We start from the raw sequence: 12154 nt of genomic DNA, 5'->3' as shown, positions 1-12154 counted from the left end.
AGCCTGAAACTCTCTCTGCAGCAGAGAAGATACAATCACACTACAGCCTCAACACTGACTACAGCAGAGAAGATACAATCACACTACAGCCTCAACACTGACTACAGCAGAGAAGATACAATCACACTACAGCCTCAACATGACTACAGCAAAGAAGATACAATCACACTACAGCCTCAACACTGACTACAGCAGAGAAGATACAATCACACTACAGCCTCAACACTGACTACAGCAGTGAAGATACAATCACACTACAGCCTCAACACTGACTACAGCAAAGAAGATACAATCACACTACAGCCTCAACACTGACTACAGCAGAGAAGATACAATCACACTACAGCCTCAACATGACTACAGCAAAGAAGATACAATCACACTACAGCCTCAACACTGACTACAGCAGAGAAGATACAATCACACTACAGCCTCAACACTGACTACAGCAGAGAAGATACAATCACACTACAGCCTCAACATGACTACAGCAAAGAAGATACAATCACACTACAGCCTCAACATGACTACAGCAGAGAAGATACAATCACACTACAGCCTCAACACTGACTACAGCAGAGAAGATACAATCACACTACAGCCTCAACATGACTACAGCAAAGAAGATACAATCACACTACAGCCTCAACATGACTACAGCAAAGAAGATACAATCACACTACAGCCTCAACACTGACTACAGCAGAGAAGATACAATCACACTACAGCCTCAACACTGACTACAGCAGAGAAGATACAATCACACTACAGCCTCAACACTGACTACAGCAGAGAAGATACAATCACACTACAGCCTCAACACTGACTACAGCAGAGAAGATACAATCACACTACAGCCTCAACACTGACTACAGCAAAGAAGATACAATCACACTACAGCCTCAACACTGACTACAGCAGAGAAGATACAATCACACTACAGCCTCAACACTTACTACAGCAGAGAAGATACAATCACACTACAGCCTCAACACGACTACAGCAAAGATACAATCACACTACAGCCTCAACACTGACTACAGCAGAGAAGATACAATCACACTACAGCCTCAACACTGACTACAGCAGAGAAGATACAATCACACTACAGCCTCAACACTGACTACAACAGAGAAGATACAATCACACTACAGCCTCAACACTGACTACAGCAGAGAAGATACAATCACACTACAGCCTCAACACTGACTACAGCAGAGAAGATACAATCACACTACAGCCTCAACACTGACTACAGCAGAGAAGATACAATCACACTACAGCCTCAACACTGACTACAGCAGAGAAGATACAATCACACTACAGCCTCAACACTGACTACAGCAGAGAAGATACAATCACACTACAGCCTCAACACTGACTACAGCAGAGAAGATACAATCACACTACAGCCTCAACACTGACTACAGCAGTGAAGATACAATCACACTACAGCCTCAACACTGACTACAGCAAAGAAGATACAATCACACTACAGCCTCAACACTGACTACAGCAGAGAAGATACAATCACACTACAGCCTCAACATGACTACAGCAAAGAAGATACAATCACACTACAGCCTCAACACTGACTACAGCAGAGAAGATACAATCACACTACAGCCTCAACACTGACTACAGCAGAGAAGATACAATCACACTACAGCCTCAACATGACTACAGCAAAGAAGATACAATCACACTACAGCCTCAACATGACTACAGCAGAGAAGATACAATCACACTACAGCCTCAACACTGACTACAGCAGAGAAGATACAATCACACTACAGCCTCAACATGACTACAGCAAAGAAGATACAATCACACTACAGCCTCAACATGACTACAGCAAAGAAGATACAATCACACTACAGCCTCAACACTGACTACAGCAGAGAAGATACAGTCACACTACAGCCTCAACACTGACTACAGCAGAGAAGATACAATCACACTACAGCCTCAACACTGACTACAGCAGAGAAGATACAATCACACTACAGCCTCAACACTGACTACAGCAGAGAAGATACAATCACACTACAGCCTCAACACTGACTACAGCAGAGAAGATACAATCACACTACAGCCTCAACACTGACTACAGCAGAGAAGATACAATCACACTACAGCCTCAACACTGACTACAGCAAAGAAGATACAATCACACTACAGCCTCAACACTGACTACAGCAGAGAAGATACAATCACACTACAGCCTCAACACTTACTACAGCAGAGAAGATACAATCACACTACAGCCTCAACACGACTACAGCAAAGAAGATACAATCACACTACAGCCTCAACACTGACTACAGCAGAGAAGATACAATCACACTACAGCCTCAACACTGACTACAGCAGAGAAGATACAATCACACTACAGCCTCAACACTGACTACAACAGAGAAGATACAATCACACTACAGCCTCAACACTGACTACAGCAGAGAAGATACAATCACACTACAGCCTCAACACTGACTACAGCAGAGAAGATACAATCACACTACAGCCTCAACACTGACTACAGCAGAGAAGATACAATCACACTACAGCCTCAACACTGACTACAGCAGTGAAGATACAATCACACTACAGCCTCAACACTGACTACAGCAGAGAAGATACAATCACACTACAGCCTCAAAACTGACTACAGCAGAGAAGATACAATCGCATTGATGGAAAAAAGGCTCCCATTGCAGAGCAGTCTAATCCGTTCCTGGTTTGTTTTACTATGCGTTTAATAGAACACATCTGAGCTTGTTACCTACACTCTGTGGCTAATCAATCTCATATTAAAGCATGAAAAAAGCATGTTTCCATCCCTGAATCGGACACTACTGTCAGAATTCAGTCGTGAAACTCTGACGCTACAGCAGAGAAGATACAGTCAGACACTACACTGATAACAACATTAATATGCTGCATGTTGGCTGTCCTTGTTCTACTGGAAGCGTGACTCGCACAGGACTAAAAACCAGGTGTCCTCAGAGTTGGTCAAAAGCAGAAGACATCTAGTAACCTCCCAGATGTGGATTCGTTTTCATCAAGGAAAGTTGGTAAATTCAAAATGAAATGCGATGTTGTGGCCATAGAAGGCGGTTTTGTGCATGATTTGTAAACAATGAACTGGATGTAAATAACAAATTTAGTTGTACCTACTTTTCCAAAGGCTAGAATAACCATTTCATCCCTTGAGTGATATGTATTTCCATTCATATCTTCAACTGCATCGTTCAAAGCATCCATTTTTTTTAAGAGTCACCAATTATGTTTTGTATTTTTGCTCATCCCCAATTTGATTATCCACAATCGTAGAGTTTTACTGAACTGGAGAATCTCAGGACAGATCGTACCAATTTTAATATTATATTAGGGTTCATTGTAAAGGCTGGTATTGCTCTGAGGCGAACACCCTGGAAATGCTGACATGTTCGATTCTCACAGGAGTAAAAAGACACAGGGCTCCTGAGTTTGACATTTTACAGAAGATCACGATGTCCTGTAAAGAAATCGGAGGACCCCTGAGAAAATGATCTGGGATAAAAGTAAATGGATGGTTAGCATGGGACTAAATTTCACTGATGTCGGTAAAAATTCAGAATCCACCTGTTTATCTGGTGATTGTTAGTCCTGTGCGAATCGAGCTTAATACTACAGCTTACCCTTGCAGTCTTTTCAAAGTACAAAACCTCAGATGGTATACTACAAAAGGGTCATATAGCGGAAAGCAATAAGCCATATATGGCTTAAGAGACATCAGTTGGGAAGCCCTGACTTAGTTGAAGCCACCCCCTCTCTGGATCACTCATTTGAGAGCAATAGTAACGATGGAGCCACCCCTATCTGGATCACTCATATGAGAGCAATGGTAACAATGGAGCAACCTCTTTGGATCACTTAGATGACGCCATTAAGATTACTTCAATTTGTGTTCAAGACGGTAGTGATGGTGATGACAGCACTACCCCTAGTGATCGCTGAGATGAAACCACGACCCCTGGATCTCTCACATCTATGCCAGTGGTGGCCAAAGGTAGCCCTTCCACTCCTGGTCTTTGATCCAACCCTGTTCTAAATAATTTGAACCAATTTAACTTCCATCTTGACCCTGAAGAAGTCTGTTAAATCTGGAGTGGAATAGACCTCCAGCACGGAGACTGGAGACCTCTGATCGACTCTCACATGAGAGCAATGGTAATGACATCCCTACCTCTCTGGAGTCGGTCCTGAGCAGCTGGCTGCGCCTCGCGTACTCCTTCTCCTGCAGAGCTTTGAGCCGCCGCGCCTCGTCCCGCAGCCTCACGGTGTGATCCTGCTCCATCCGCTCGCTGGACTGACGGTACTGTCGCTCCACCTTCTCAATCTCCTGGTCGTAGTACTGCTTCTTACCCTGCCCAGCAAACACACACAGACAGACACACAGTGACACTTCCAATAACCTCCCGCAAGGCTGGTTTCTACTTGCGACTACAGGGGGACTGGTGTGCGACGTGGCCAAGGTTGAGAAACATTCAGAGGTATAAACTACAAGAAACTAAGTAGAGTCGACAAAAGTTTTGAATGGACATGGGTCTGCTTGACCTACTTCGTCTGCTTCAATTAGATTCTTATAGTGTGAAGAAGGCGCCAGACAAAATGTTTGTCTACTTGACTGTTTCTTTTTTTTGTTTTTGTTCTGGGGCAGGGGGCGGAGGGTCCTGGGGCTGGGGGGAAGGGCTGTGATGGGTTGGAGGGGGAGGGTCCTGGGGCTGGGGGCGGGGCTGTGGAGGCTGGAGGGGGAGGGTCTTGGAGCTGGGGCAGGGCTGTGTGGGTTGGAGGGGGAGGGGGAGGGTCCTGGGGCAGGGGGCGGGGTTCTGGGGCTGTCTAACCGTCATCTCCTGCTCGATGTGTCTGAACATTTGCTCTCTCTGATGTTGCAGCCTCTGCTCCAACTGGGTCTGCTCACGCTGCTCCTCCTTCTGCAGCAGTCTGAGCGCGTGCAGCTCCTGACGTCTAGGGGGAGTAGAAGGGGGGCTGGTATTAATCAAGGCTTGCTCTGGCTTTCTGTCCCCTTTAACCCTCCTGTTTGTTATGCTGAGAGGTTCAGCTACCAGCAATGGCTGTGCACATGAAATACTCAACTAAATGCCCGAATTATAATAATCAGTGTTGAAGACCATTATAACTACGGAAATACTATACTACACAGCAGAATTATGATTTTCGACTATCATAACTAATAATTCTATTAATAAAAAGCAAGATAATTCATTAGATTCTTCTCATCACAAAACACACAGATACATGCATGTAGAGGAGCTCTAGTGTAGTAGTGCTCAGGGGAAGCATGTGTTACTGGGTAGCTGGCTAGGTGAGGCTCCAATAGGGCACCAGGGCCACTGATTGATTACTGAATGCTTCGGCCCACAAAATAAAAGTCTTTGAGATTGTTGTATCTGTACGGTAGTGGCTCCGCTCTAGTCTATCTGAGCGATCGCTAATCGAGTGTTGATTGATTGTTCTGTCTCTACGGTAGTGGCTCCACTCTCGTGTGCCTGACCGATCACTAATCGAGTGTTGATTGATTGTTCTATCTCTACGGTAGTGGCTCCACTCTCGTGTGCCTGACTGATCGCTAATCGAGTGTTGATTGATTATTGTATCTCTACGGTACCTGACCGATCGCAGCTGCTCGTCCTTCTTGTCGTTGTCGCTCACAATCTTGGACGTCGTCACGCTCACTTCCTTTCCATCCACGATGAACTTCCGGGTCTTCTTAACCGTCTTCCTGTTTATAGTAGTCTCCTGCGGCAAAATGTAATATATAAATATACAATATCAAATGTCAAATTATTAAATCTAAAATATAATGTATAATTATCAAATATAAAAAATCTAATCTAAAATATAATACATAAACATCAAATATCAAATACAATGTGTAAATAGCATATGTAAAATATAATATGTAAATATGTAAAATATAAAAAGATCATGTATACATATAAAAAATTAAATACAGCGTGCTGTGTAAAATACAAGACGATTTTCTCTTGTGCTACTTGTATTGTAAGATTTTGCACAAGATTATTGGCTTGCATAGCATGCAGAATTTCTTTTTTGAGGAACAAGAAAAAGGGTCCTGCCAATTTAGCGAAACGTTCCGTTCCTATTTGTATCTATTCATGATCAACACACGCTTTATATTATTATACATTGTTTTATTAGTTTCTACATATGTTAACTAACAATTCGCACAGAGTTGTCTACAGTTAATGAACTAATATTTCAGAGATTGTATTTGTTATAGCAGAATAACTTACCCCCTCGTTTACCAGGGCACTCTGGAAGATAAAGCAAATATACCATGTGGTTAAACATATTATGAAGCCACAACAACATATTATATTACAATAAATAAAACCTATATAATGACTTCAGTTTTGGAATAATACTGATGTCTTGCATTTCCTTACTGCAAGACTACTGTTTTGGGAACTGAACTTCTGAACTAAATTGGCAATTCCAAATCAATTAGAAAAACTACTGCCAAGCAAAGTGTTGCTTCTGTAATATTCCTAACCTTGAAATAAAGGCCAGCCCCATTTCCACTGGCAGAGTTCTCCTGATCCTCTGTGTTTTCGTTGACACAGTTCCTCTCTGGGGGGTCTTCTTGCTCCCCGGGTGGGGCGAGATTCCCATCTGATCCTGCTATGCCATTGACTGCGGCTCTGCCCAATTGCGACTCCTCCTCATCGTTTCTTAGCCTGACTGTTGCCTGTCTCTGGTCCTCTTCCTGGCAGATGAAGTTCACTCTTTTCACAGATTTCTTCGGTTTGGCGGGATCAGTTTCGTCGGGAGAAAGGGAGATTGGTGGCTCCTGGTTCATCCCGTTTGAATTCCCACTTCTAGGAGAGTCTTCTTTGTCATTCCCAGGTTGGATCCCAGTCGGCTTTAAGGAATCTTCGGCTGGTCCTATTCCTCCTGGACCTTCCTTAATCCTGATCCCAGAATCCCGGGAATTCAGATCTAGCTGTGGTGTCAAATCCCTCTCCAGGTTTTCCTCATGCGTAGCTTTCCCTTCTCCAGTCAGGGAGTCTTTGGCCTCCCCTTGTGAAGATGTCTTCTCCACTTCTGGTTTTTCAGTGTCTTCAGTTTGTGTGGTCCCCTGACCCAAGCTTTCCCCATCCATACACCTGTCAGGTTCAGTCTCAACCTGTGCCTTTGTGAATTCCTCTACTCCTAACAGTCCTGGAGTCTCCTCTATGCTAGTTGGGGAGACAACACCACTGACCTCTTCCTTGCTCAGCCTGCCCAAGTCTAAAACACGCTTTGGTTTCTCCAGGGGGGCTGCTTTAAGTTCAACCAGCACACCTTTCACAGCCAAGTCCAGTGAGTCCACAACAGGACAAGTGTGCCCAGATGCCCGTAATACACAGGGAGCCCCTGCCAAGTCTAAGTACGACTGCTCCGTGAAGTCAGGAGGGCGTTTGGCTGACCTGCTACCAGGAAGATCCAGGTGCCCTTTAGAAGCGGGACCAAGGGGGTCAGTTTGAACCACAGGCAGCAGTTGTTGGGCTAGAGTTACACCATCATGGTTCTCTAAGGTGGCAACCTCAGATTTCTGTGTGTCCCCGTCTGCGCTGTCTTCCCTATCACTGTCCACCCCAGCTGTGGAATGACCCTCTGCTTTCTCCCCTAGTGTTTTGAAGTCTTTGGTATCTCCAGAACAGAACTCCAATGGCTGATCTGCTTCTTGTAGATCTTCTAAATCATGTTGGTCTGGTTTGCAAAGCTCAGCAACAGGAACCCCTGGTGTCTCATCCACTCTCTGTACACTCTCCATACCCTCCCCAATAGCACAGTCCGAGCCCAGCAGCCCAACCACACTGTCCTTCTCAGTTTCATAGTCAGTGATGACTGTATCTCCCTGAGGAGGTCCATCCGAACCCCAGTGTACCCCATTCTCCACTCTGCTTATCCCAGACCCCTCTGCAGATGCTGCTTGACTTTGCAGTTCCTTGGTGACTTCCCCTGTGAAGGAACTATTGCCTTCCGTTCCAGGCAGTGCCCCTCTGTAGGTACAAGCAGACACGATGCTCCCAGCCTGGTCATTGGGTACGAGGTGTTCTGAGCTTGAGGGTGGGGGGAGATTGAGCACATTGGGTGAATCGACCCCCTTTAACATCCTGATAACAGACTCTTGATCCTGGATCCTGTCTTCATCCCAGTAGTAGGATTTGCAACGCCTTTGGCTGCAGGAAGAGGGAGGCAGTGAGGCAATGGGGTCGGACAGGCGTCTGGCCCGTTTTAGGTTTCCTGCAGACCCTTCCTGTACGGTTTGGGACGGACCAGCTGAGCTTAGTTCTGCTTCTCCCCCTAGAGTTTGGGTCTGATCAGGGGAGCTGATTTCTGGTTTGCTGACAGTATCTTCGGGTACGTTCTCAACTGCGTCTGTGAGTCCCGTAGGCTCAGCGGGGGTTTGCGTTGCTGATTCCTCACCCCCTGCCCCCTCTGTCCCTCCAGTTTCGGGAGGGACAGTTCCCTGGCGGGGCATGGTAGCTCCTCCCCCCGTTTCCAAGGAAACGCGCCGTATTTTCGAGGGCGTCTCGCCTTCGCTGGTTCCGGAAAGATGTTGTGTGTAATTCTGAGAAGCCTGTGTGGGAGAGACAAGATAGAGTATGAATTAGATCAACTCACTCTTGAGAATATAATTTAATGCAAAGGTATCACTTTAATGAGGCAATAAATTAATGAATAAACATGCTTTATTTATGTACCATTAATTTGAGCTATTTCTGCTGTTTATTTATACTCTATGTTAAATGAATGCTTTTGCACTGCACTGTATACTACTCAAAGCAGCTGCTGTCAGAAAACAAAACATGCGATTTGGGATCTTGAAAAATAAGCCCCTCAAAATAATAATCCAGAAGGATTCCCTGGTGCTGTAAAAGCTAATATAGGTTGGTCAAATCGACCAAGTGAAGCAGAGAAATGTTTCTATTAGTGGCTTCAACAGTGTAAATAACATTGCATAAGTTTGACTCTAAAACGCTCCTGGTACTGACCGGCGTGGCCTCTGACCCTGAAGGCTGTTGGCCGGCCTCGGCCTTACCCCCGTCCTCCACCTCCTCCATGACCTCAGCCTTGGCCTCTGCGATGAGCTCCTTGAGGGGTCCGTTTCCGCAGACCCCCGACACGAAGCTGTGCTGCAGCAGCTGGCCCGCCGTCCCCCGGGCCTCCACGTTCTTCTCCAGAGCACGCCGCAGGAAGTCCTTGAAATCAGATGACCTGCCGGAGCCGAGAGGAGCGCTTTCCATTAGCGTCGCGTTCATAAAAATGAACAGCAACAAAGACCCGTGACAAACAGTCACCTCCAGAGATTATTTATTGGGTAGGATGCCTAATCCCTACAAGTCTCCCATAGTACAAGCATAGCAAAGCGTAATGAAGCACAGTGAAAGCATGGCAAAGCATAGGGAAGCATTGTAAAGCACAGAGGTATGGTAAAGCATTGTAAAGCACAGAGAGGTATGGTAAAGCATAGGGATGCATTGTAAAGCACAGAGAGGTATGGTAAAGCACAGAGAGGTATGGTAAAGCATAGGGAAGCATTGTAAAGCACAGAGAGGTCTGGTTAAGCATAGGGAAGCATTGTAAAGCACAGAGAGGTATGGTAAAGCATAGGGAAGCATTGTAAAGCACAGAGAAGTATGGTAAAGCATAGGGAAGCATTGTAAAGCACAGAGAGGTCTGGTAAAGCATAGGGAAGCATTGTAAAGCATAGAGAGATGTGGTAAAGCATATTTAAAAGAAACATGGCAAACCAGGGTAAATGCATAGCATAACTGTACAATTACCCCTTATAAAAGTTTACCACGCCATTTTTGCAGTTTTACTCCCATGCATTTCCCATGGTCATACTTTGCATTTACCATAGTTTACCCTGTTTATTAATATGCTTTACCATACCTCGCTATTCTTTATAATGCTTACCTGTGCTTTACCATGCTTTCACTGCGCTTGATTAGACTTTGCTGTGCTTTTACTATGGGAAACTGCTCGAGGGGCAATTAAAACATCTAATTAAAACCTCCAGATTCAAAGCAGAGCGATTTCATCGTAGATACCAATGAGTACATACTGTGACACGTAATGTGCAACGCTTCCAAAGCTAATGTTAATGTTAACTACTTGTACAGCTGTGACACAATGTTCATTCAATAGTATTTGACTTGCCATGCCTGAGGGATCAACTCAGGGATTGATTAGTTTAGGCTAGAGTGAGGGCACAAGGGAGTGAGAACAAAGATGGTGACTACCTGTTGTTTAGCTGTGTATGGATCAGGTTGAAGAGTTCTGAGAACCCCAAAACCTCAGTGGAACCATTTTAACATCACTGCAGCTCGCTTACCAGAGGCGGGGCTGGGACAGGGAGGGGGGCTCGGACTTGGTGATCTTCAGCAGCACTCTCATGGGGTTCAGATCGTGATAGGGGGGCTCCATCTCCGCAGCCTCGATCAGCGTGATCCCCAGAGACCAGATATCCGCCTTGCAGGAGTACGGGGCGTCCTTCGAGGTCTCGCACTGAATCACCTCTGGAGCCATCCTGAACACGGGTACAACGTGAGTGTGTGTGTGTGTGTGTGTGTGTGTGTGCGTGTGTGTATGTGCATGTGTGTGTGCGTGTGTGTGCGTGTGTGTGTGTGTGTGTGTGTGGAGAGAGAGAAAGAGAATTAAAAAACAGAAACAGCTCTATATCCAAGGATCCAACAGGATACTCATCAATCACTAGAAATACTTCTGAAGAAAAGCAACTGATAAACTGAAAACTCACTATTTTAATAATTAGCTACAATGTGACGCTACCACCTTCTTCAGATATATATATGCACATACATACATACATACATACATATATTGTGTGTACATATATAAAATAAAACTCTTTGTTTTTTTGATGTACACAAAAGGTTTAAATGATTAAATGATTATGGACAAAAGCCCTTCAGCTGTGTAAACTTATTTTTCAAGAATATGTTTATATGTATATATATATATATCTATATAGATATATAGATATATATATATATAGAGAGAGAGAGAGAGAGAGAGAGAGAGAGAGAGAGAGAGAGAGAGAGAGAGAGAGAGAGAGAGAGATGGATGTCTATCTATCTACCTATCTAGGATACAACATGAACTTTCATGGAGTCCTGTAGTTATTCCACGAATAACCCTGAGGAGCCCCTGAACGGGTGGAGTGAGGTGTCTGCGGCCCTCCTGAAGAGTGAAACAAACCCTGCACTCTGTGAACATTATATAACACAGTGCAGCGTACAGAAAAGGAAGTATATTATTCGCAGAATTACTTTCCATAGGTCAAGCACCGCATCTCCTTAGCAACGTAATTTAGAACAGTGGAAAATAGATTTATAAACAGGAAACTTGATATGGTCTAAAATACAGATGCATTAGCCCTCCATGTTTTGTGCTTTCCTTCAGGGTCAATACAGTAAACTGGATGAGTGAATTCATTTTCACAGGGAGCAGTGTGCACCCAACGATCAGCCAGTCTGCATTTTAGGGGGTTGCATAGTAAGGGTGGGATCTGAAGGTTTGCAAAGCAAGGCTTTTAAATTCCTTTTCTTTGCTGTTTGCATAAGCAACAACATTATCACTGCCCGCCCCTTCCCAAAGGGTTTCTGCCCAAGGAAATCCATTTCCGTGGCTATTATGGTCTACAGTGTTCCCTGGAAATCTATCCTTTAATATTTAATATGATTTTTGGACACTGGACAATTAGGCAAACAAAGTAATTGCTTGAAGTTCAATTTCAAATGAAAGCTCTTTTTTTCATCCTTGTGGATCTGGGATATTCAGGAGCAGGGTTGGGGTTAATTGCATTTCCAATCCCTTCGAAGGAATTGGAATTGATATTTTAGAGTCATAATAATTTTTGTGATTGTTCAACTGCTTTCATTTGAAGCCAGTTTAATTGACAAACAATCAGTGACTTCAATTTAAAGTCATGTGTTGCCACGGTGAGAAGCTCATTGTAACAGAATACTGCGGATTGCAATTTTGATCAACGATGTGGTGGAATGGATAAATAGGGAATGGGAACTACTGGCATTGGGAATAGATTTTAAAAAGG

General features: G+C 44.4%; 1 protein-coding gene across 1 annotated transcript in view; it reads right to left on the bottom strand.

The window, feature by feature from the left end:
* LOC117966134 (serine/threonine-protein kinase 10-like) overlaps positions 1-12154 on the bottom strand; it is a 30927-nt gene that overhangs the window by 3609 nt on the left and 15164 nt on the right. The window contains exons 6-12 of the mRNA XM_059008682.1: positions 10415-10609; positions 9069-9291; positions 6581-8653; positions 6321-6341; positions 5672-5802; positions 4887-5010; positions 4229-4408 (exon numbers count right to left, since the gene is read on the bottom strand). Of these exons, the coding sequence (XP_058864665.1) occupies positions 4229-4408; positions 4887-5010; positions 5672-5802; positions 6321-6341; positions 6581-8653; positions 9069-9291; positions 10415-10609 (2947 nt within the window). The remainder of the gene's footprint in view (positions 1-4228; positions 4409-4886; positions 5011-5671; positions 5803-6320; positions 6342-6580; positions 8654-9068; positions 9292-10414; positions 10610-12154) is intronic.

This window comes from Acipenser ruthenus, chromosome 37 (assembly GCF_902713425.1).
Source record: "Acipenser ruthenus chromosome 37, fAciRut3.2 maternal haplotype, whole genome shotgun sequence".
Taxonomy (NCBI): domain Eukaryota; kingdom Metazoa; phylum Chordata; class Actinopteri; order Acipenseriformes; family Acipenseridae; genus Acipenser; species Acipenser ruthenus.
The sequence above is the reverse complement of the archived record's forward strand: the minus strand, read 5'-3'. Positions and strand labels throughout refer to the sequence as shown.